The sequence below is a fragment of the Psammomys obesus genome, unplaced genomic scaffold (assembly GCF_907164565.1).
Source record: "Psammomys obesus unplaced genomic scaffold, mPsaObe1.curated_primary_1811, whole genome shotgun sequence".
NCBI lineage: Eukaryota > Metazoa > Chordata > Mammalia > Rodentia > Muridae > Psammomys > Psammomys obesus.
Genome location: NW_026592510.1, coordinates 8136362 through 8162557, shown reverse-complemented (window position 1 = coordinate 8162557; position 26196 = coordinate 8136362). Strand labels below are relative to the sequence as shown.

Genomic DNA, 26196 nt, shown 5'->3' with positions numbered 1-26196 from the left:
AAGTTGTGATCATTTAATGGTTAAAGGAGAGAAAAAAAATGGTTTTGTCAGTGTTGTCGTGTGTGACATTCTAAACACTTGTATAATTTAAGGCACTTGTTATACAAGCTGTTGCAGGAAAAGCTACCCACCATCACAAGCTGATTCAGTCACAGGCTAGAGCCAGGATTCAGACATGTTTCCATTCCACTGTCCATAGCACTCAGCCTCTGGGACTATAGTACGTCAGCTCTGTTTGTGCCTTCTCTAGCAATCTACTACTTCTTAACATTTATTTGAGGAATAAGCAATAGAAAAAAGGAAGAATGAAAAAAGGTTGTAAGGTAATGTTGAAGGTAGATGCAGCATAATAAAGGCTGACAGTTAATTGTTTCTTCTTTAGTTATTGAAATAGCACAGTCTCTTGGTTTTTCTTTCTACATCTTAGGAGTTCATCACATGAACTTTATTTCTAGAGCATCTCAGCTTTCCTGTATTACATGACAGCATCTTAACCTCAAGCTAAGCATCATTTTCCATGACGCTCCAACTGAGCACACAGCTCAGTTGCCTCTGTGTTCTTTAATAGTTTCCATTTAGTGTTTGTAGTATTTGTGTAGATGCAGGGAGTCAGTCTTCAACAATGATGGCAATCTTACTAGTAACTCCTTTCATTTATTCTCTGATATTCAGTTCATCTTTTATATCTTTATTAAGTCTCCCATATAATAAAATATCTCTTCATGTTTACCCAGACCAGTATGCAGACTGACTGAAGGCTTTAATTTTTTTACATTTTCAGATTTTCAGTGAATCTTGTGATGAAAACTTCGCCCTGGATAAATCAGAAATAGTTATGCTTGGCTTTGAAATGTGTTTATTTTATGATGCTTAAATATGAGATTAGGAGATATTTCATATAATTTTTTCCTCATAATGAAAATACTTTCAACAAATTAGTTCTCATGTACTCTTTGTTGTTGTTTGTTTGTTGTCTCAGACAGGTCCTTATGTAGCCTTGCTGTCTGGAGCCCACGATGTAGAAGCACCAGGTGCTCATGTAGTCTTTTAGAGCAGCTCTCTCCTCCCACTCATCTCTCCACCACCTCTGTTTTGAGACAGGCTTCACTGTGCTGCCCAGGCTTGCTCCTGAACTTGTGGGTTCAGATGATTTTCTCACCTCAGCTGCTTAAGTAGCTAAGAATACAGAACATGCCACCATGCCCAAGTTAACCTTTTTTTTGAAAGCCAGTTTTATTGAGTCTAGTGTTCACTGGGGTTAGGATATGGCTTAGTGCTTTAGTCTGCTTGCTGAAAACATGTACAAGGCCTTGGATTTGATAACTAGCTCTGTAAAAATTAAATAACAGTACTAAAATTTGAGATGTTTAAGTAACTGATATTAAAGACATAGACATGCAGTTCTCCACTGAAAAAAAATTCTTTCAAGTCTTTCATCTCCCCCTTCTTTCATAAGATTCCCTCCACCCCTCCACTTTGCCCAAAGTTTGGCTATGCGTCTTCAGCATCTGCTCTGATACCCTGCAGGGTAGAGCCTTTCAGAGGCCCTCTGTGGTAGGCTCCTGTCCTGTTCCCTGTTTTCTCCCTCTTCTAATGTCGTTTGTCTTTCTGAATGAGGATCGAACATCTTATCCAGGGTCCTCATTCTTGCTTAGCTTCTTGAGGTGTACAGATTTTAGTATGTTTATCCTATATTATATGTCTAGTATCCACTTATACGTGAATATATACCATATGTGTCTTTCTGCTTCTGGGATACCTCACTCAAGATGATCTTTTCTAGTTCTTACCATTTGCCTGCAAATTTCATTATTTCCTTGTTTTTAATTGCTGAGTAGTATTCCATTGTATAGATGTATCACAATTTTTGTATCCATTCCTCAGTTGAGGGACATCTGGGCTGTTTCCAGATTCTGGCTATTATGAATAGAGCTGCTAAGAACATGGTTGAGCAAATGTCCTTGTTATATACTTGAGCATATTTTGGATATGTGCTTAGGAATGATATAGCTGACAGGAGCTCCACAAGGAGAGCAACAGAACCAAAAAAATCTGGGCACAGGGGTCTTTTCTGAGGCTGATACTCCAACCAGGGACCACGCATGGAGAAAACCTAGAACCCCTGCGCAGATGTAACCCATGGCAGCTCAGTCTCCAAGTGGATTCAATAGTAAGGGGAGTAGGGGCTGTCTCTGACATGAACTCAGTAGCTGGCTCTTCGATCACCTCCCTCTGAGAGGGAGAGCAGCCTTACCAAGCTACAGAGGAAGATTTGCAGCCAGTTCTGATGAAAGCTGATAGGCTAGGTTCAGATAGAAGGGGAGGAGGACCTTCCCTATCAGTGGACTGGGGGAGGGTTATGGGAGGAGAAAGAGAGGGAGAGTGGGATTAGAAGGAGATGAGGGAGGGAACTACAGCTGGGATACAAAGTGAATAAATTGTAATAAATTAAAAAAAATTCTTCCAAAACAGTCACTATCAAAACTCTAACCTTATTCCTCTTTACCTCTTTCTTCTTAACACATTTCATCAGATATGTAAAACTTCTTACAAGTTTTCCATCAGTGGGTTAGTGCTGGTTGGAAAGAGAAGAAATTGAGATTATCAGTTGTTATTTTCAAGAGCTTATCTCCAAAACTCCAGCTGTTTTTAGCAGAAATGTTCACTAACTCCTATCACATGTAGAGAACAAAAGAGCCCAAAATTAGTTATGTACACTAAAGTTTATCCAAGGTACATTTACAGACATGTATCACTGTGAGACAGACATGTCTGAGAAATGCATCCGTAGGGCACTTCATTTGTCCAAATGGTACGGAGTAAACCAGGTGCGGTGGCACGCACCTGTAATCCCAGCACTCTGGGATGCAGAGGCAGACGGATCTCTGAGTTCAAGGCCACTCTACAGAGTGAGTACAGGACAGCAAAGCTACACAGTGAAACCCTGTCTTGGAAAAAAAAATGCTACAGAGTATTATTCCAAGAGTATTGGTGTTACAGTGTATGGAGCTATAGCTGTCACAGCCTCAGTTACAAACTTACATGGCATATTCCTGTGCTGATATAAACAAGTGAATTTGTTCCATTGTACAGTGGTATTTGTGTATCTAAACATATCTAAAAATAAAAAGCTATCCTTTGCTTTACATTTTTTTCATGAGCACAGTTTGATACCTTTAGTTAGCCAACACCAGGAACTCTGAATACACTCCACACAACTGGCAACTTAAGCAGACTTGTTTATATTAATATCAATGTCACCACAAACACATGGTGAATGTCTTGTGCTTTCTGTTAACAGTGGCTGTGGTGTCACTACGCTATGGAATGTTTCCATTGTTTTAATTATATGGGACTACTTCCATATGTGAGATCCACCTTTGAAACCTTTTGGTGGCACATGATTATACCTTTTTTATTATTGCTAATGAGTCACTGATGTTAGGTTTTCAGAGAGAAATATTTAGCTAAGTTTTCTTCCTTCTAATAGTATCTGTTATTTGGGAAATACATGATAATGATGTTAAAAATATTTCTCTTTGAGCAATCCAAAACATCTAGTTTGATTTCAGCATGTTTCTGTTCTGTAGATTCCATGTAAGACTTTTAGCTGTTGAGCTTTGCATATGTCATGCATCCATTTATGATTACATTGTAATTGCACTAGCATTTATTAATAGGATGGGCTAGAGCATTATTACATAATACTGAGTACTGAACCTCCTTCTTCATAGCCACACGCCGATGTGCTGTGTGAATCCAGAGACGGGTAGATTATTGAGATCTGCCCAGTTCATAGAACCCGCATGTCCTTGTTACTGCCGCCCCCACCACATTCAAGGTCATAGGAATGTGTGCGCGCTTGCAGTTTTTCCCTTTTATTTCTTTACGTCTCTAGTAACTGTTGAGGCTGCTAGAGATGCAGCAGCGGGGTGGGGAGTGGCAACAAAACAGCCACTTGCTTTATTACATATAGTATCGCTTGCATTATTATAATGCAGTTATGTTATGCAGACAAAGCAGGGTTAGAGAATGAGGAATGGAAACAGCTTGAAATTGAATCCTTAGGCTCTTCACTGAGAAGATAGCACGTAAAAGGATCTTAAAGAGTTTGAGGGCAACACAGCAAACACTTAGGGGAATGGCATTTGGAGGCAAGTGAGAAAATAATGTGAAGAGGTTGTAGGTTCAAATAAAGGAATTGTAACTAGTCAGAAGGAATGTTTTTGTATAGTTAACTATAAAATGAAATACTGCATTGTGGGTTTTTTTTTTTTTTGTAAATAACTTAATCCTAGAAACCTATAATGTCAGTTCCCTTTTGTACAGAGAATCACCATGTACGTGAATTAATTCATTCTCTTTTTTTTAATAGAAAATCTATAAAGTCCTCTTCAGTCTACCAATATAGATTTTCCTTATATCTTTCATTGCCTCTCAAATCCCAACAAGACTTAAGTTTGGAACTTTTAGATTAGTATATATTTTATAATCTTGTCAAAACGATTTAAACATTTAAAAATTTACTTGCCCTTTCCCCATATAAATTTTTTCATGGTTTTCCGTGGGTTTCAGGATTAGTTATGTTACTTTGTTGTTGTTTGGCTCCACTTTACTCATCTGACAAGGAAGTGAAACTACGGCCACCTACTCCATGCATTTGCGGGGGTTAGGAACCACCACTCTCAGGTAGATGTATGTTTGTTTGTTCTCTCTGCCTTTAACTGTGCTGTAAGTAAGTAGGTAGATTTGTGTCTGATCCTTTCTTCAGAGCCAAGCTTGCCTTTCTATGATTACATCCATCAAAGTGGTTCAGTAAGCCTCAAATCCATCCTTTTTAAACCACACCCATTACCTCCTGCCAAACCAAACTTGTCATTGCTTTACCAAACTTGACTGCAGCTACTGTAATCCTTTATGTAGTTCTAATGAAGTAGAAAACTTTGGATTGGTTCTCTTCATTTCCTGTATTTGTTCAGCAATCAGTTTCATTGGCTTGTTCAGTGCTTCTGGAATCATCCACTCACTAGTTTTTCTTCTGGTCTTTCCTGCATAGTGAGATCTACCTTACCTTAAGATGTTATTTATTTTATTTTTAAAACTTTTATTACTCCTTAGTCTCCGCAAAATAAAGTCCGGGGTCCCTGGTGTGGCATTGGAGCTTATGTTTCTCATATATAGAATATGATGGACCTCACAGTTTCTGTGTTTCTTTGTTATTTGCTCCATGTGGTGTGCTTCCATATCATGTTTATGTAAGCAAGATATTTGGCCCAGCTTTCAAGCTCAGAGGAACCATTTGCTTTAGTCTAGAAAGTTTCTTCCCAACGCTCTTGTCCTCTTTGTATTCAAGAAATCATTAATTCTCTCTTTATATTCCCATAGACACCTTAAAATTTTATACTAGCAATCAGTGATACTTTTGGTGAAAAATTAGACCATGAGAAGTGTAATTTTAAAAGAAATTATTTTTTAGATTATCCCATCTCACTCTTGATTTGTTTTATATTTCTTGGGTAAATAATACCAACATATAGACTTACTAGGGCATATCACATGTCTAGTAATTTTAGTGCAGAGGCTGACATCACAATCAGGTATGGTCTACATACTACTACTGTACATCTACAGTATGCTGCAGTAATCAACATACTATTATCTGGTCCTTGTGCTTGCCGTTTGAAGAGTTCTGTGGTTTTACTTTAAAGAATGATAAGGTTTGTTATGGGAGACAGGGTACTTGGAAAACATCTTGACCAGTTTGCAGCTTGTTTGTTTTTATGTTTTGTGAGGGTGAATTTAGCCTTTACTTTAGCTGTGTCCTCCAAGGTCTCTCCTCTCTAGCTCCTCAGAACTAGAGGCCACCTCCAGCAAATCCAAAGCCTTTATAGTTTATTCCTTGTCTGACTTTGTGTGGGGTTACCATATGTAAGAGTGGCTTAATATCCAATATTGTAAAGAGGAATAGAGATTTCTAAAACTCCTTTTCAGTGTAACTCCAACCTTTCTGTTGTTCTGCTTCATAAACTTGTCTTCCGGAATGTTGGTTCTCCCACTGTATGTGGGAATCTGGGAGGGACTATTGCTAGGAACTTTGTTTTGTTGTGCTTGTGACAGATTCTCACTTTGTAGCCAAACCTGACCTTCAAATCATCGTCATTTTGCCCACGATTGGATGACTGTAATTGTTTCATGTATTTTGTCCAGTTTTTTTTTTTTTTTTCCTGGCTGGATAATTTGGGACCATTTACCCTATTAAAATAATAAAAATGACTACCTATAGAATCATCAGTCAGTTTGAACAATTTTCAGTTATTTTCCACTGGAGAATATTTAGGCACATTTAAGACATTATTCTGTTTCATCCAGGAATACTCTAATTAATTATGAGCATATTGGTAAAAAAATTACAGTACTATAGCTCAGTGATGAAGTTTGGCTTGGCATGCATGGCCTTTCATTCCACCCCCATCAAATCCTTCCCCATAGAAAGGAAACCAATCTAACTGTCTACAACTGATGAAATGTATGATGTAGAGAAAGAGACCATTGTGAACGTCAGAACTGGGGTTGGACAGCCAAAGCCTTTCGGTTCCAGAGCTTGGCTGGGACAGCCAGAACTCCCCGGATCAAGACCCGCACATTCAGAATCATCTCAAACTTGGGATTGTTCCCATATCTGACCAGTTATCATATTCCCTCTATAATTTATAAGGCATTTGTTATAAACTGGTACTTAAGAGGTCTGAGCTACTTATAAATAAGGAAAGTTGGAGGTCAGGGATAACTCAGTGGTAGAGGCTTGCACGTGTGCACAAGGCATTGGGATCCCTCAGCACCACAAAAAAGAAATTTAAAAATAAATAAATGGAAAAAAAATGTGAATGAATGTCCTGAAAAGTCATACTAGTATTTCAGGAAAAACACTTATGAGGAGAGGAGTTTTATAGATAAAAACATTTGAGTTACTTGCTTGGAAGAAAAGATAGGCCTGAAGTAAGTTCTGATGGAAAGAAAACAGCGTGTAAGTATTGTTTTGTTTTATTTTGCGTTGCTTTGTGACAGAATATCATAATGTAGCCCAGACTGCCCTAGTATTCCATTAATGGATCACCTGAGTGCTGTAACTATCGGCCTGAGCCACCACATCTGACTGTTAACTGAACTCTTCAAGTTTCTGTCTGTACCCCAATTCCATCATGTTATCTGCCCTATTCTTCTTTTTTTAAATGGCACTTACTAGTATTTAAGATCTGTGCACATAAGAACTTGTTCATACAAAAGCCTGTTGAATTTGTGTCGTAGCAATTAACTGTCACTGTTGTAGCCCTCCAGAGTGTATTTGAGTGTCATTAAAGGTGATCTTAGATTTTTCATTTAAAAATTCTGTGTAATTTTATAGAACATTTGAGAATGGTGTAATTTTGAGTCTGGTTTTTATAAGATCATTGGGAACTTAAGCCGAAAGTCAGTTACAGAGCAGTAATAGACTTACCCCATGGAAACATTTAATTTTTTCAGTGCTCATTATTGACATGAATGCCAGAATGTAAGAAATAGCAATCATGTTTTTGAGAACTCTGGTGAAAATATTTAAAATATGCAATATCTGAAAATGCAAAATATTTTCAAAGAGAGCTATGTATTTATAGCATGAAAGCTCACTTATTTATTCTATCGATACTTTTAAATATGGTTAACATAGCATTAAAGTTTGTTTACGTAGAAAATGAAACTACATTAAATGTAACATTTTCTAAGATGTTCCATAGGGAAACATTCGACATTAAAATGGTAAATGCAGCTTAATGTCTCTTGATATGTTCTGTTTGGTTAACTAGTTTTGTTTTGTTTTTACAGATCTCATGTAAATTATATTTTGAAGTAAGATTATTGAACTTTTCCTATCTTGAATTTTTGCAGCAATCTGAGGTTTTTATCTCTTTCTGGTGTTTGTGTAGTTTGGTCTGAAACTAGATTTTTATGATTGAAATTGATGTGTTGAAATAAATGACGTTTTACTAGATAAACTTTTGAAATAGGGTCTTGCTGTAAGACTAAAGCAGACCTTCATCTCCTAAATATGGTGATTTAATTCTGGGTTTTTGTTTTGTTCTAGTTTTCAGTTGTTTTCTTTTCTTTTTCTTTTTCTTTCTTTCTTTTTTTTTTTTGAGATCTATAGGAAGGTTTTTTTTAAATTTTCTGTTTTCAGATGTGTACATAGCACTCTTGGCAGAGGTATTTGTCCTTTTTTATACATTTATTTAGTCATTTTGTAGTAGTTTAGTTTAAGCACAAAATGAGCGTAAAATAAATTTTAATTTGAATGGTTAGAGGTTTTTTGAGGGGGCTATCAGTAATTCTCTTCTAGAGTTTCACTAAATCTTTGCTCTGCAGAATTTCCTCAAATGGATGTGGTAGCTATCACATATACAATATATTTTTAGTGGCAAAGCAAGGTTCCTTAACTATGCAAAGATGTTTCATTGTTGAAATGTATAACTTATACAAACTACTGATAACGTTAATGAACTGAAAGTGCCAAAACACATGTGCATATCCATCCTACTTGTGCAAAGACCACATGTGTATCCAGTGTCATCGTCCATCACCTGGAATAAGCCAGATTTTGAGAAAGAAAACTGCAAAGGGGATGCTGAGTATCTTAAGGAAATCCACAGTCCTGTTGATGAGATGTTTTTTATCATTTGATTATTTAAGACATTTATTATGTGTTAAGTATATGCAAGATTAAAAGTCCTAAGTTTAACTTTTACCAATGTGAAGCTCACAATTTAAAGTGGGAATACTTAATTCAAATAATATCTACACAGTTAAACTGATGGGTACTACAAATGAGCTACAGATAAAGAGCTTTGGGTGAGGGTCTAGGGAAGGAATGTGTTTTCAGAATGTTATTGAGGAAATCACTTGTAAAAAGCAGCATCTAAAACAAGTCCTGAGAGAGAAGCAAGACTGTTGTAGCTTTCAAGACAGATTTTAACAAACAGAGCCTAGAAAGCCACCTCTTTAGCTTGTCTTTGTTATGGCCATCCCAGTTATATAATATGACTTTGATCTCCATTTTCCTAATGACTAATGACTTTAGTCACATTTCATTTAACAGGCCATTTTTATATATTATATGTACCCACCAAGGTATGAAAGGAGATAATAAGACTCATAGCCACGCTTTGGGCAGAGTGCAGGAAACCTTATGAAAGAAGAGGGAGAAAGAAAAACCTGGAAGGGACAGTAACTCCACAAGGAGACAAACAGAGCCGAAACACCTGCTCGTAGAAAGCTGTCTCTGACATGAACTCAATGGCTGGCTGCTCTTTGATCACTTCCCCTGGGGGTTGCAGCCTTGTCAGGCCACAGAGGAAGATGATGCAGCCAGTCCTGATGAGACCTGATAAGCTAGGGTTAGATAGAACAGGAGGAGGATTCCCCTATTAGGGGACTAGGGAAAGGGCATAGGGGGAGAAGTGGGAGAGTAGGTGGGACTAGGAGGAGATGAGGGGAGGTGTCTACAGCGGAGATACAAAGTGAATAAATTGTAATAATTAAATAATTTAAAAATAGAAAATTATGTACTTTCATGTGTATGGTATTTTTTATTGAAGAGAGTATTTTAAAAATCTACTTTTTATTAATTACAGTTTATTCACTTTGTATTACAGCTGTAGCCCCGTCCCTCATACCCCTCCCAATTCTACCCTCCTTCCCTCATCTCCTCCCATACCCCTCCCCAAGTCCACTGATAGAGGAGGTCCTCCTCCCCCTCCATCTGATCCTAACCTATCAGGTCTCATCAGGACTGGCTGCATTGTCTTCCTCTGTGGCCTGGTAAGGCTTTTCCCCCCTTAGGGGGAGGTGATCAAAGAGCCAGACACTGAGTTCATGTCAGAGACAGTCCCTGTTCTCATTACTAGGGAACCCACTTGGATAATGAGCTGCCATGGGCTACATCTGTGAAGGGGTTCTAGGTTATCTCCATGAATAGTCCTTGATTGGAGTATCAGTCTCAGAAAAGACCCCTGAGCTCAGATGTTTTGGTTCTGTTGCTCTCCTTGTGGAGCTCCTGTCCCCTCCAGGTCTTTCTGTCTCCCCCTTCTTTCATAAGATTCCCTGCACTCTGCCCACAGTTTGGCTCTGAGTCTCAGCCTCTGCTTTGACCCCCTGCTGGGTGGAGTCTGTGGGTGTTTTGCCTGCATGTAGGCATGTGTACTATGTGCACGCAGTCCTGCAGAGCCCAGAAGAGTGTGTCGTGTCATTTCCCTTGGGACTGGAATTACAGTTTTGAGTCACCGTGTGGGTCCTGGGAATCATACTCAGGTTCACCAGGAAAGCAAACTGTACTCTTAAATACTCTTGAATAGGGGCCATCTCTCTGCCCTCTTAAGTTTTTTGTTCTATTTTGTTCTGTTTGAGAGCGAGAATATGTGATGTGTAGAACATATTGTATGTGCTTCTTAGTGTGGTTGTATATGAGAGTGAATTTGGAAACCAGTGGTTCATGTCAAATGTCTTTCTACCATTACTCTCTACCTTTAAAATTTTTTTTATTATCATCATTTATTACAGTTGATTCAATTTATATCCTGGCTGTGGCCCCCTCCCTTATCTCCTCCTAATCCCACCCACCTTCTTTCTTCTCTCCCTATGTCCCTCCCTAGTCCACTGACAAGGAAGGTCTTCCTCTTCCTCTAGTTAATCCTAGCTTATCAGATCTCATCAGGACTGGCTGCATTGTCTCTGTAGCCTGGCAGGGCTACCCCCCCCCCCCCCATGCCCCAGGAGGAGATGATCAAAGAGCCTGTCACTGAGTTCATGCCAGAGAAAGGCCCTTCTCCCCTTACAAGGGACCCCACTAGGAGACTGAGTCTGTGGACTACATCTGAACTGGGATTTTAGGTCCTCTCCATGCATTGTCTTTGGTTGGGGTATCATTCTCTTCAGGGCCCCTGGCCTCAGTTTTTATGGCTCTGTTGGTCTCCTTTTGGAGCTCCTGTCCCATCCAGGTCATTCTTCTCTCCCTTCTTTCATAAGATTCCCTACACTCTGCCCAAAGTTTGGCTATGAGTTTCAGTCTCTGCTTCGATACCTCGATCAGTAGAGTTTTTTCAGAGGCTGTCTGTGGTAGGCTTCTGTTCTGTTCCTGTCTTCTGCTTCTGATCCATATTTATCACCCTGCACAAAACTAAAGTCCAAGTGGATCAAAGACTTCAACATAAAACCAGACACACTAAACCTAAAAAGTAGGGAAGAGCCTTGACCTCATTGGCACAGGAGATAACTTCCTGAACAGAACACCATCAGCATAGGCTCTAAATATCAACAATCAATAAATGGGACCTCATGAAACTGAAAAGCTTCTGTAAAGCAAAGGACACTGTTGTCGGAAGAAAACAGCAGCCTACAGATTGGGAAAGGATCCTTACCAACCCTATAGCTGATAGAGAGCTAATATCCAGAATATATAAAGAACTTAAGTAATTAAAGACCAACAAACCAAGTAATCCAATTAAAAAATGGAGTACAGAACTAAACAGAATTCTCAATAGAGGAATATTGAATGGCAGAGAAACACTTAAAGAAATGTTCAATGTCCTTAGTCATCAGAGAGATGCAAATCAAAACAACCCAGAGCTTTCACCTTCTACCCATCAGTATGACTAAGATCAAAAACTCAATTGACAACACCTGCTGGAGAGGATGTGGAGAAAGGGGAACCCTCCTCCATTGCTGGTAGAAGTGTAAACTTGTACAACCACTTTGGAAGTCAATCTGGTGCTTTCTCAGAATATTAGGAATAATGGTGCCTCAAGATCCAGCTGTACCACTCCTAGGCATATATCCAAAATATACTCAACTATACAACAAGGACATTTGCTCAACCATGTTCATAGCAGCTCTATTCCTAATAGAAGCTGGAAACAACCCAGATGTCCTTCAGTGGAGGAATGGATACAGAAATTGTGGTTCATTTACACAATGGAATACTACTCAGCTATTAAAAACAAGGGAATCATGAAATTTGCAGGCAAATGGTGGGAACTAGAAAAGATCATCTTGAGTGAGGTAACCCAGAAGCAGAAAGACACACATGGTATATACTCACTCATAAGTAGATATTAGCCACATAATGTAGGATAAACATATTAACATCTGTACTCCCAAAGAAGCTAAACAACAAGGAAGATTCTAGGGAAAATGCTCAATCTTTATTCAGAAGGACAAACATAATACACCTTTTTTTTTTTAACTGTTTTTCTGTATAATATATTCTGACCAAGGTTTCTCCTCCCCTACTTTTCAGAGATCTTATGTTCTTACCCTCTAAATTCCATACCCTTTCTTTTTATCTTTAGAAAACAAATAAAAATCAACCATTAATAAAATTAACACACAAAAAAAATTACAAGAAACACATATACAACCAAAGAAAACCCAAAACATGAAAACACAAATTGGAAAGCATATTATATAAGCAGAAGGTCAGCAGAACAAGAATGCCCAATCAAAGCAATTTGAAACAGAAACCCTATGAAAATACCATGGAGTTTGTTTTGTGTTGGCCATTTAATGCTACTGCTGGGCATGGGGCTACTCTTCAGTGTCTCGAGTACCCAGTGAGATGCCATTGGAGATAACTAATTTTTTTATTTGCCATTGGATGCCAGTTGCAGATAGCTTCTTGATTAGTGATGGAAGCCTGTGTCCACGTCATCCTGTCAGTGTTGGTACCCTGTCTAACTTGAACCTGTGCAAGTTGCCACAGTCTTTGTGAGCATCGTTCTGTCATTTGTCTTTTCTGGCTCCTGCAGTCTTTTTGCTTCCTCTTCTGGCTAGCAACCTGATCCCTGAAGTGAGAGGGGTTGATACTGTCTCTCATTGAACCCAAAGCTAGTTAATTGGGCTGGGTCAGCTGGGCCAGTGCTGGAGTTTCAGGCATATGCCATTGTGCGTAGCTTTTTTACATGGCTGTTGGGGCAAGAACTCAGGTCCTAAGTTTAGCAGGCAGCTTACGCTCCGAGTCTTCTCTTTAGCCTGTCATATAATGTGTATTATATTCTGCTTTGGGTTTAATTTGATCTTTTTCTAGTTATCTTCATTGTTATCATGTACATGTTTTTGTTTTTATAACTTTTGAGACAGGGCTTTACTGTAGCTCAGGCTGATCTGGAATTCATTGTGTACCCAGGCTGGTCTTGAACTCGTGACAAGTCGGCTTCCTCAGCTTCCTGAATATTGAGATTACAGGTACAAGCTGCTATGCCCAGCTCTTTTCACAATTAATAAGGTGTAAATTTAGAGTGTTGATCTATTTTTTTAACGTAGGCATTTTAGCAATAAAAAGTGAGTACTCCAGATGTGGTTGGTGGCACATACTTATTATCTCGGGACAGTGGGCTGGTATAGGATCGGTATTGCGAGGCCTAACTTGGACGTGTTGCAATCAATAGACCGTATCTCAAAGTACAACCAACCAACAGACCAAACAGCAATACCACCAGAATTCCATTATTTCAACTCAAGTATCCCATTATGTTTTTATTTTCAGTAATTTCAGGATATTTTCTAATTTTTCTTTCAATTTCTTCTTAAAATATTGATTGGTTATAGTATAGTTTTACATTTTTGCAAATTTCCTTTTTCATCTGTCACTTCTAGTTTATTCCCTTTTGTGTAGAAAAGGTAGCACTATAGCCCACGTTGTCCTAGAATTCCCTGCAGTTAGGTAGGTGGCTTGGAGCTTTAAGTCGTCCTCCTGCCTCAGCTGCCAAATGCTGAATTTAAAGGGATGAGCCACCTGGTTCTAAATCATTTATGTTTTATTCATGCTTTTTATGGCATAACTTCCTTTTATCCTGGAGAATGTTCAGTGAACATTAAAGAATATGTTACACGGTTGTTAAGAATGTTGGGCAGTTCAGAACTGTCTCTAATTACACCTCCAGGAGATCTGACTCCTTCTTCTGACCTTTGTGGGTACCAACACACACGTGCACATGCTTGTGTGGACACATACACACACACGTAAATGACGATAATATCTTTTTAAAGAAAAAAGCTAGGAGTGGTAGTACATGCCTTTAATTATGGTGAAAATGTCTTATGTGACAGTGTTTGATAAAAGTATATTTTCATATCAAACCTATCCAGCCTTGATTACTACTTACACTATCATTTTTCATCTTTTGTCCTTCAGCCAGTTTATGTCCTTGTTTCTGAGTCTCCTCTACACAAGTTAAAAGTAGTCATTTTATTTATTATTGTTATTATTAGTAATGTTATTAATTATTAGTGGTAATGCTTCATTATGCAGCCTTGGCTGTCTTAGAACTCTAATGGGACAGACTGTCCTTGAACTTTCAGTGATTGTCCTGCCTTGGGAGTCCTGAGTGCTAGGATCACAGGTGTACACCACTGTGTTCTGTTTACTGTTACTCCTTAGATTACATCTATTTATGTACTTTTTTGTTTGTATATAGAGGTCACATAATAGCTTGTGAGAATTGGTTTTGTTATTGTGTGTGTATCCTGGGTGATTGGAACTCAGGACCTCAAGCTTTCTGAAAAGTGTCTTTACTACTGAGTTAGTACCCTAGCCCTTTTTGTGTTTTCTTTTTACTTACTGCTATCATTTTCTTTTTCTTTCATTATACATTTTGATTAACTTCTAGTTTGTTCTCTTTGTACAATGTAGTTATTTTCTTAGTGGTTATGTTGAATAATTTACATCTTATACATGTAACTGCCTAGTCTGAGTTAGTAATAATTGACTTTCAGTGATATACACAGACTAGACTTTTTATTGGCTCTGTGACTCTCCTTTTTATGGTGCTGTTGTCACGGATTTTATTTTTACATATTGTATGATTATTGACACAGATTATAACTATTGTTTTATACACCTGTCTTTTAAACCATAGGAATAAACATTTTTTTCTGAAGCAAAAGCATTTTACCAGTTTTAATATTTCCCTTTATAGTGATCCTTTTTTTAAAAAAAAAAAAAATGTTTTCACATGTCTTTGAGTTACTGTTTCTTGTTTCCATTCATCACAAAATGCTTCATTTAGTGCTTAGTATTCCTTGCTTATGACAGTTCCCTTAATTTTTTTATATCCTAAACCTCTTAATTCTTCTTTAGTTTTTAGAGTGCTTTGTTCAGATGTTTTATTCTTTGTTGACTCTTTTCTTTCAGCTGTAAAATATGTTATACTAGTACTTTGTAGCCTCAATAGGCTCAGATAAGGAAAAGTCAGTTATGTTGAGGATTCTTTTTATGTGAAAGACACACTTGCCTTGATGCTTTCAGAATTCTCTTTGACAATTGGAGTATTATTTACTTGGTTCAGTTTTTTCAAATCTGTCCTACTTGAAGTTTAAGTTCCTTGGCTGTTTAGATTTATATGCTAATAAATTTAGAAGATTTTTCCATTGTTTTCTTAAATATTCTCTCTGAGAAATTTTCTCTCCTGGCCTTTGAACTCTTTCTCACACGTGTGTTCTGTAGAAATTTTCTCTCCTGGCCTTTGAACTCTTTTCACATGTGTGTGGCTATGCATGATGTTGTTCCACAAATCTTTAAATTATTTTGTTTTTTGAAGCCTCTTATGTATATGTAGTATATTTTAATCATATTTACAGCTTCTCTACCCTCTCTTGTTCTGCTTCTCTTTCCAATTAGACCCCCTTTTATTTTGCTTCTCTGCTCCCTGCCTTTTATGACCCATTGCATTTAATTAGAGTTGTTTTCATGAGCACAGATTTGGGGTTATGAACAGAAGCATGGGCAACTTACCAGTGAAAAATATCCTCGTCTCCCAGCAACCATTAACTACTAATAACTTCCCAGGTATAATAGTTAATCAAGAACCCTGCTCCTACCCATGATAAAATGTTGATGGGCCCAATCTTGTATAGGTAACCATAGCTGTTATCAGTTCATGAGCGCCATAGCATGTCATGTCTGAAAGACAGCCGTTCATAGCACTTCTTCCGATCCCTTCTTCTGTGATGTTCCTTGAGTCAGAGAGATGATACAGATGTCCTGTTTAGGGCTGAGCACTCAACAGTCACTTGAGTGATTTACAAGTTTCTGCAGTAACAGTCATCCACAGCAAAACAAGGCTTCTTTAACTAAGGCTGGAATGGCACTATTCTTTGGGAATAAATATAAATACTTAGACGGTAATACTTAGGAAAATAAACATGTCTGTTTAGTCAAACAACCTAAGTATCTTTCCCAATGGGCATGTAACCATCCAATTGTAGTCAGAGGCCACAGCCCATTATATCTGTTGATGCTTTTTCTCCTGCAGCAACCTGCATAGCATCATTTGGCACTAGGAATATTAGAGAGAAGGAAGCTTCCAGCTTAATTCCAGCTTGGTTTCCCTATGACATGGAACTGAAATTTGAAATGTCTTCAGTAATAAGTTATTACGGGATAGTTCTAGTAAACAAATAAGAACACAGCCACAGTTCTCTTAAGCATATTCATTTTTAACTTTTTTTATTTTTTATTAATTACACTTTATTCATTTTGTATCCCCCCATAAGCCCCACCCTCCTCCCCTCATTTTTTAAAAACTTTTCTGCTCTCAGACTGAATAGTTAATAAAATCACTCATGTAAAATAGTTACAAAAATATTGCTTTTTGTTGTATATAAATTGAAAGATTGTTTAAAGACTGTTTAAGTATGCCATTCAGCTTAAGCTAAGTTCACATGGTACAGTTTAAAAAGTGCATGGTATAATGAATGCTGGCTCTCAATTTTCTTTCCCAAAAGTAGCACAAATCCTTTACCTTTGTATTTTGTACTAAATAAGTCCTAGCAGCTTTCTGTAAGTAGGCAAGAAGCCACCCTTTCAAAATGCTCAATGTGAAAGTCTTCCAGTTACCCTCTGTCCCCACCCCCTGTCTTCATTAGCTCTTCAGCATTCATCTTAAAATTAATATCTGTTTCATTGCTTTGAGCTTGGGGTTGAAACCACAAGTTCAAATGTCAGCTCTTATTAGTTTAAGAATGTTCTCAGGGTTTGGTTTGGTTTGGTTTTTGGTTTGTTTGTTTGCTTTTTGGTTTTTTCGAGACAGGGTTTCTCTGTTTAGCCCTGGCTGCCCTGGACTTGCCCTGTAAACCAAGCTGGCCTCAAATTCACAGTGATCTGCCCGCCTCTGCCTTCCTGAGTGCTGGTATTAAAAGCGTGCACCATCATGCCTGGCTTCTCAATATTTAAGTTACATATTTTCTCTGGAAAAGCGGAGATAATAAAGTTTGTCTTAAAGATTACAGATGGTTGAGATACTGTATATAGAACGTTTCTGGACATTTTTATACATGTAAATGATTAGCATTATTTTCATACCATCAAGCTACTCTTTATGAACTGGCTTCATTTCATTCTTCCAGCTTCAACTTCCATGACTGTCTTCCAACTGTGTGTTATTATAGTCTATTAAATTATTATAGCCATAAAAAGTTTTCACCAGATAGCTAATTTTTGTTACTGTGATTTAAGAAATGTGTTCATGTGCTTGAAGGTAGAGTAGAAATGTTTCTATGAAGTTTTTATGATTTAGAAGTCATTGAGAAACTAAGATTTATGTAAATTTGATTTAAAATGTTATACCTCATCTCTAATAAGTAAAAAAAGAATTTTTATAAAGAAAAACAGATATTTCACTTTAAGGTAGGTAATATTGAAAGGCACTTGACAATCCAACGACAATTTGCAATATTTTTGTCTTTAATAAAGGCTAGAGATGTCTCTAACTGATCTTTGAGCTGAAAATTAGAAAAGTAAATTACTTGGGAAGATTAACCTGACTGCTTGAAATTACTGGCAGAAATCACCCTGTTTATCTACAAATCCCAAAAGGCTAAGAAATTAGACTACTAATACCAGAATACTATCTTCACACAGTAAAATAAGGGCTATGGATTCTTTGACAAAAATCTAAATAAAGAGTAAGGATCCCTTTCTATTTTGCAAGGTACAGGAACTCTATTACGTGGTTGGACCAGAGGGATTGTAGGCATAGAGAAGCAGGAGGGTGGGGTGGGATGAAATGCTGAAGCAGAGACAGTCATGGCTCAGCATGCACTGCTGTTCTTTGGCTTCTGTCTTTCCTATTTAGAATTGAGAGCTTCTTACTAGAGCAACCAAACCATGGTAGAAAAGCTATTTAAGAGATAGTAGTATTTGAGGACTACAGCAAAAAAGGCAGCTGGCTGTAATGCTGAAGCCTGCCAGTTGGCAAGCCCAAATATTCACACGGGTTTCTTGTAACTTTTTAGTGTTGACATTTTAAGCATAAAAAACAAAGATTATTAGCTATTTAAGGAAAGTTTCCAGTGTAGGAGACTTGACAATAGAAAAGGGTGTATGGGGTGACTTAAAGAAAGAAGACAAAAAACATTTGAAAGAAATGATAGTTTAGTACTTCAGACAGATAATTGCCTAAAAAAAGTTTGGGGGAGAAAAATACAGAAGAAATAAATCCCACAAAAGCTTTGAAATTGAAATAGTTGAGGAGCCATGTGTATAGTTATAGAAAAAGGCACATATAAGAGAGAAAAACAGAAAATAGGTTAGTGTGAAATTCATTATCTAACTTAACAAGAGTTTAAGAAAAAGATTACAGGCTATCACAAACTGTTGTGTGTATTAATATTTACTATTGATATATCTTTTAGTTAAGCAGCAGTTAGCCTAAACCAGCTGTATACCTAAATCACCACACAGAGACTACGATTTATTTAATTAACCTTGAGCACAATGCTGGGCAATACCTAAACCTAAACCTCCTAGCCCGTATAGTTTCTTAGCATTCAAATTTCACCCATTATACTTGCTTTTAGTCATATCTTATCTCTCCTCATGGTTCCAAGTTCTCTCCTGCCAAAGATCTCTACTCCTCTCTTGCTTCCTTCTCTCCCCCTGGACCAGGATGCCCCACCCTATTCTCCACCTTGCACAGCACTGGCTGGTTGTTTTATTGACAACACAGAGAACAAATGGTGGCATGTTTACACAACCTCGAGACAAGTGATGCCTGGAATAAGCATCACAATGCAATGTCCCGATGAAACCAGATAGTGGGGGAGAGAAGTCAGCATGTGAACGAACAAGGGTAAATTGTATACACTCCACAAGAACTTTATACCAACAACAGACCCATTAACTTATTAAGGAAACAAAATGTGACTATCCCAGACCTACACAAAGATTGAACAAGTGCTCAGCACAGTGATTTAGGTTCATGTGCTTATGGAAAGCCTATTATTTTGAAAGTTAAGAGCCTAATGAAAAAGAGACAGAGGTAAAAACCTGTAAATAAAAATGTCACTGAGAGTGAGAGATGCATTGGCATTAGAACACTTACCTAGCATGCACCAGGCCCCACACTCTTTCCCAGCACACACACACACACACACTCACACAAGCATGTTTTAAAAACATTGTTCCCTAGCAGAGGAGGTATCATTTTCTTCAGTGGTATAGCCATCGATAAATTTATGTGTTCCAATAAATAAGCTCCACCTAATGTACATGCAAGCAACCATAGCTAAACCGGGGGTGGGGGATAGGGAGTGATGTCATAGATCAGAGTAGGAAGAGACTTGGGAGAATGAAGCTTTTCAGTGGAAGGGAAGGTGTGCAGACTATAATGCATTGGTTTTGAAATCCCAGTTACCAATAATGAATCAGTGTTGCATTAAGGAGAGAAATGAAAAGCACTTCCTGGAGTCTTTTAACTAGGAGCAGGTCCAGTCTTACATTCCCTCTGTTCCCTTTATGATCTGAATCTGTGCCTGCTTGAGGGCTGTCTTTTGAACCTGTTTGTCCCTATGTCTGTGTGTATCTGTCCCAATGTGTGCCTGTCTGATATATGAGCTATGTGTATGAGTGTATGGTGTCTGTCTGTCTGAGTGGTGTGACTGTCTGTCCCTAATAAAGGGCTTTGCTCTGTATTAAACAGCATAGAAAACATCACATGGAGAAGGAATGGGATACTTGACAGAAATCTTTAACAGAGTTTTACAAGGCATTAAATCGCTGGCTCCAACTGATCCCTACTGACCAGATAGCAAACACCCAGTAACCATAAATGGTTGCTTTCAACCTTTATGGTAAGTTTTAGGAAGTTGCTTTCAACCTCTATCTGCTGCTTTCAGCAAAGATATACCTGCATTATCTGGGTCAAGGACATTGAACAGTATATAACTTAAGATTATAGCTATGCAATAGCTTAGGTTATAAAAGTTGACTATATGGCAAATCCAAGGCAAGTAAGATTGATTGATTAGTTGTTCTCTTAAAAGCAGATTAAACAAACAGGCTGAGTACACAGTAGGCTAGCAGTCTTGAGTCTTAGAAACTTCAAGATATATTGCTAACTTAGGCTGTGAGGTCCGGCAGAAGTTCTAGTCTTTTAGAGTGTAAGAGATATTTTCAGAATATTACATCACCGTGACAAGAAGGGATGTGAAAAAGGGTAATAGTTCGAAATAACCAAATTTTAATTTATACACACATGAAATTGTCAAAGACAATAATGTACCTAGACACTGTAACATAAAATTGTAATACCAGCATTTTGAGAGGTGGAGGCAGGAGAATCACAGATTTGAAGCTGTGATACTGTCTCAGCACACACAAATACATCATCTCTCCGTCTCTGTCTCGCTCTCGGTCACACATACACCCACACACCCTCTCACACATACACATACTCTGGGGGGGGGGCTTTTAAGATACAAAAGGGAAAATATTTCTTTTAACCCATGTTAACCAAATTTTTTCCCACACGGGAGAAAAAAAAAACCCCCCCCCCCCCCCCCCCCACCACCCAGTTTATCAGCGTCACCCTTTTCACAACACATAATTTTAAAGTTTTAACTCAGGGCTTTCTCTAAGGTTGGCTTATTTGCGGAATCTTCAGAAATTACTTTCTTTTCCCTGTTTCACAAATCTGCCAACACTATTTGAATTTTAAATATTACTTTAAAACCAACATTAGCTTTAAAACTGCTTAGACTTGGAGAATGCCCTAGGACAGTAACCAGAGTGCATGATTACCACTTCAGATGTGACTCTGGTAAATTAAGCACTCATCCTTTTAAAGATTGTTCTGTTAACTAAACTATAAGCTGTACACAAACCTTAATGGTTAACTATCAACTAGCTTAGTCTGTCATACATAGAAAAAATCAAATATTCCTGGTCATCGCAATAGCAAGATGATGATACCATCAAGCTTAAATATGGGGTGGGGATGGAGAAAAAAAAAAAGAACTCTATAACCAAATAGTAAGCAAAACAGGTTTCTGTACAGCAAAGTAATTTTCACAAAAACTAGAAACCTCAAAGCTATTGATCTCCTTTAACTCTTTGCATTTAACTGTTGGAGTATTAAATTAAGTTGCAAGATTGTGGATGATTAAAAAGAGAAATGATGTTAGTGGGACAATTGTTGACAAGATTAATAGCTGCCACAAAAGGTACTGTGTTGGTTTTATGTCAGCTTGACACAAACTGAAGTCGTTTTGGAAGAGGGAATCTGAGTTGAGAAAATGCTGCCATAAGACTGACATGTAGGCAAGTCTATATAGAGCATTTTCTTGCTCAATGGTTGAATGGAAGAGTCCAGGCCATTGTGGGTGGTATATGAGAAGATAGGCTGGGCAAAACCTGAGCAAACCAAGCCAATAAGCAGCATCCTTCATGGTCTCTGCTTTAGTTCCTGCTTCCAGGTTCCTGCCCTGGGTTTCTTCCCTGACTTTTCAGTGATGGACTGTAATATGGAAACATAAGCAAAATAAACCTTTTCTTCCCCAAGCTACTTTTGGCATTGCTGTTTATTACAGCAATAGAAGCCCTAAGATAGACACATAACCATTAAATCCCAGCACAGACGTTGAGGAGGCTAGATAGTCTGGTGATAGCATACACCCATGCCATTTTGTTATTTGTTGTCATTATTTATGAAATATCTAATTATATCCCTGAATCTGACATTAATTCTGATAAATACCCACAGAATATTCAAAGAAAGGATGTGGAATAAGGTGAAATGAATGAACAGTTTGGACCATACACCATTGCATATTGTATACATTGCTTTTGTAGTTTCCTAGCTAGCGAAGCACTTACTAACTTTTAAACAAAATTGGTTCTCTTGAGTGTTCACCTTGATTTTTTCCCCTTCCCTCTTCCTCTCTCCCTCCTTGTGCTTTTTACCCTCAGTCCCTAACATAAGTCACATTAGTCAAGCTTACTTACCTCTAATTTGTATCCACTGTGATAGAATTCAAGTTTGATTTTCATTTTTGAATCTATAAGATAAGCGCCTAGTCTGTAAGTTTGGTTATGTTTGTTTAATTTGAGTGTATATTAGGTACAGAGTAGAGTCAAATTTAATATCTTTGTCTTAACCTTGTGCTAATTCTCTTAGAGGAAGTCCACAAATGAAGGGGATACCGCATTTTAAAGAAGAACATTGTGCCCCAGCATTAAATTTAGAAATGAAGAAAATCCTGGATTTGCAAGCACCCATAATGAGGTGAATAATTGGTTAATCAAAAATACTCTTCCAATTCAAGTGATTTGTAATGCATGTGATATATGCATGATATTCCTTATTAACCATATTAATAAAATTCTTTAGAACTCAGTCAGTATCCTAAATTGAAAAATGCTTGTTTGAGAAATGTGAAACTTTTTATATGATCTGTGGAGCCAATGATGGAATAGTCTATTTCAAAACATATCTACAGTGTGATCATGTGTTTTTTTAATATGTACTTATAACTAAGGATGCTATTCAGCATATTTTAAATACAGCATGAAAAGTCCTAATTTGTTGGGCCTGACATTTGTATTGAAATTTTTTTTTAATATTTGATATTTTATTGTACGCGCATTAGTGTGAAGGTGTCAGATTCTTTGTGTTACAGACAGTTGTGGACTGCTATATGGGTGCTGGGAATTGAACCCAGGTCCTTTGGAATAGCAGATAGTGCTTTTAACCACTGAGCCATCTTTCCAGCCCTTGTATTGAAAATTAAGAGTAGTAGTTGGGTAGCTTGGGATAGGGCTCATTTTTCAACATTTGGAGAAATGTATTTGTCACTTTAACAACTGTCATTGGCTGTTGCTTAACAAGTTTGTTTGCTTTTAATTGAATGAGGTAAATGGTGTGTCCTGTCTTACATAGATTCGCATGTGCCCACTCATGCATGAGTGTGAGGGTTTCTCTGTGCAGCTGTGGCTGTTCAGGGACTCACTCTGTAGACCAGGCTGGCCTCAAACTCACAAGACTTTGCCTGCCTCTGCCTCCTGAGTGCTGGGATCAAAGGTTTACACCATCCCCACCGCCTCCATCACCACCTGGCATTCCGTGCTTTGCTTAGAATGGCTAGTCAGCAGACTTGGGAGAGCTGCCTCTGTGTGCTCCCCCACACCCTGTCCTAAGGATACAGGTACATGCCACCACACTGGCTTTTTATATGGGAACCAGGAGTCTAGGCTCACAGAAGAGCTCTTGGGGCAGAGAGCATTGCAGAGAGAGAGGGACAGACTGACAATGGCATGAACCTGGCTTTACTCAGGTGGTTTTTCCAAACCTGGGAGGAGGCAGGAATCACCAACTAAACTATCTTCTCAGCCTTCATACAGGTTGTTTTTTTCTCATTTATATCACCATTATTTTAAATGGTTATCTTCTAATCCAACATTGGGATTGTGTAATAGTCCATTTATATTGATGAATTTTTCTTTTTCTTGTAGTTCTCATTTTCCTATCTACGTCTGATCAGTTGTTGTTGCAGCTTTATTTAGTGTAATGTAGAGATTAGGAGCTCTATTAATTTTCAAGTGTTTAGTCATTGCTGTGGCCACTGTTAATCAGAACGAACAGGTAAAGAGTGTCTGCTTTTGAAAACCTTATTAGAGAACAGTAGAGGATGGTTACATGAACGTTCTGTGGGTTCAGTTTGTCATCCTCTGTTCAGTTACAGCTATTCTTTTTCCTCTTTTATGTTATCAGTCACACCACAACGATTTCCTTATTTTTTAATTTGTTGTCTTAATATTTCTATTTTTAACCTAGATTAAATCGTAATAGCGTTGTAGACAGGCAGTAAGTATTTAATGCTGTGCTTTGCTATATAAAACATTTTTCTCTAGTCATTTTGTTTTGTTTTTGCTATTTTGTTTTAGAGGACAATGTCGAATTCCTGACCAGCCTAGAACTTACACTGTGTAAACCAAGCTAACTTCAAACTTAAAGTCTTAAGTCCTCCTATCTTACAGATGTTTGACCTTGCTTGTGGGAGTGGCCTGTCCCCCATTCCCCAGAACAGGGTCTTACTATGTAACCCTGGCTGGTCACTTTGTGGACCAGGCTGGCCTTGAACTCACAGAGATCCACCTGTCTCCACCTCCTGCATGCTGAGATTAGTATGTACCATAACACCAGGCTTGCGAGAGCAGTTTTTGAAAGCAGTTATATTTCCAAGTATGCTGTCTTGCAAGTTAATTGACTTGAGTTGCTTGCTTCCCTACAGTTTGCAGTCTGTGCTAGAGGATCTCCTGGTTGCGACTTCTGATGGACTTCTTCATCTTATTCATTGGGAAGGAATGACAAATGGAAGAAAAGCTATCAATCTTTCTACAGTACCATTTTCAGTAGACCTTCAATCATCTAGAGGTAGTTACACTTTCTGTATGAGGTCGAACCAGTTGTTTAATATTGGGCATATGGTAATACTATTGAAATATATGAAATAATAGCTTATTATAACCCTACATTATTTACATGTTTTTCATCAGTAGGTTCATTCCTTGGCTTTGCAGATGTGCACATTAAAGATATGGAGTACTGTGCCACACTTGATGGATTTGCTGTTGTGTTTAATGATGGTAAAGTTGGATTTATTACACCAGTGTCGAGTAGATTTACTGCCGAGGTATGGATTGTATATTTTGAATTATTTTATTTTGCATATATTAATTTTGCTTTGTTATTAAATTCTGTGTTCTCTTAATTCACGTAATTTTTATTCAAAATATATAGACAGTTGTGGAATTATTGACTTTATCCTGTGGAAAATGACCATTTGCTTCAATCTTCTCTAACCCCAACACATTCATGATCTTTCAATCTTTCCAATAAAGTTATTGTTTTAAAGAGATTATTAACCATTTTTATATATCAGTCAGCATGTAAATTCTGTTAATACCAAACTGTCAATGATTAGTTTTTCCTTTTCTGCAGATTTTTATTTCCACTTCAAGTTAGTAATTATTTTGGTTTTTATGTTTATTCTATGTGTATGTGTATGTATATGCCTTTGCTTATGGTCACATGTATGTTTGTGTATGTACAGGTTGTGTGTGTGTGCGGGCGCACGCGCGAGTTGTATAGGCCAGAGGTCAACCTAGGCTACCATTCTTCAGTCACTGTAAATCTTGGTTTTGAAACAGGGTCTCTTGTTGGCATGGAGCCTGCAAAATAGACTAAACTATCTGGACTAGAGTCTTAGAGAGCCACCTGTCCTCGCCTCCAGCACTGAGAATTCAAGTACATATAACCAAACCTGGCTTTTTACACAGGTTCCTGGGGCCAAACTCAGGTCCTGAGGCTTGCAGAGCAAGCACTTTACTAAATGAGTGTTCACCTAGTCCTACATTAGCTTGTGCGTCTTGTACTTACCACTTAACCACAGACTGGCTGCCAGCTGCATTAATGTCGTCTCCATCTTCACATCATTAGATGTTTGTTTAGTTTTCTTTAAGAATTTCCTGTGAGAACTTTCTGGCCTGCTCCAGACCAGACTTCTCCAGACTGGTAGCTTAGTATAGACCTTTAACTTAGTATTTTCTGGTTTTTCTTCTTCATTGTCATTATCATCCCAAGGAGTCTTTCTTCTCATCTTCTTTTAATTGTGTATTCTTTAATAGCTATTTTTTTTTTAATTTTTAGACAGTAAATATGTAGCTTTTACTGCTTTGCAGGGACTCAAAATAATATTATTCTCTGTTTTTGGTAGATTTTGTAACATGATCTTGACTACAGGGTTTGCTGACTAGGTTATTTCTTTATGGGAGCCTCCCCATCCTTCAGTTCCTTCCTTCCCCTCTTCTCTTATTCTACTCCTTTTTCTCCCTCTTCC

The 26196-nt window shown here is 37.9% G+C and overlaps 1 protein-coding gene across 4 annotated transcripts in view; it reads left to right on the top strand.

Annotated features, from left to right (window-relative positions):
- Ric1 (RIC1 homolog, RAB6A GEF complex partner 1) overlaps positions 1–26196 on the top strand; it is an 89358-nt gene that overhangs the window by 25683 nt on the left and 37479 nt on the right. For 2 of the 4 annotated variants that reach the window (XM_055614116.1, XM_055614115.1), the window contains exons 4-6: positions 22476–22583; positions 24589–24731; positions 24854–24990. In XM_055614116.1, coding sequence (XP_055470091.1) covers positions 22476–22583; positions 24589–24731; positions 24854–24990 — 388 coding nt within the window. Of the gene's footprint in view, positions 1–20000; positions 20152–22475; positions 22584–24588; positions 24732–24853; positions 24991–26196 lie in introns of all 4 variants that reach the window. The other 2 variants (XM_055614118.1, XM_055614117.1) reach the window with 2 other exon arrangements.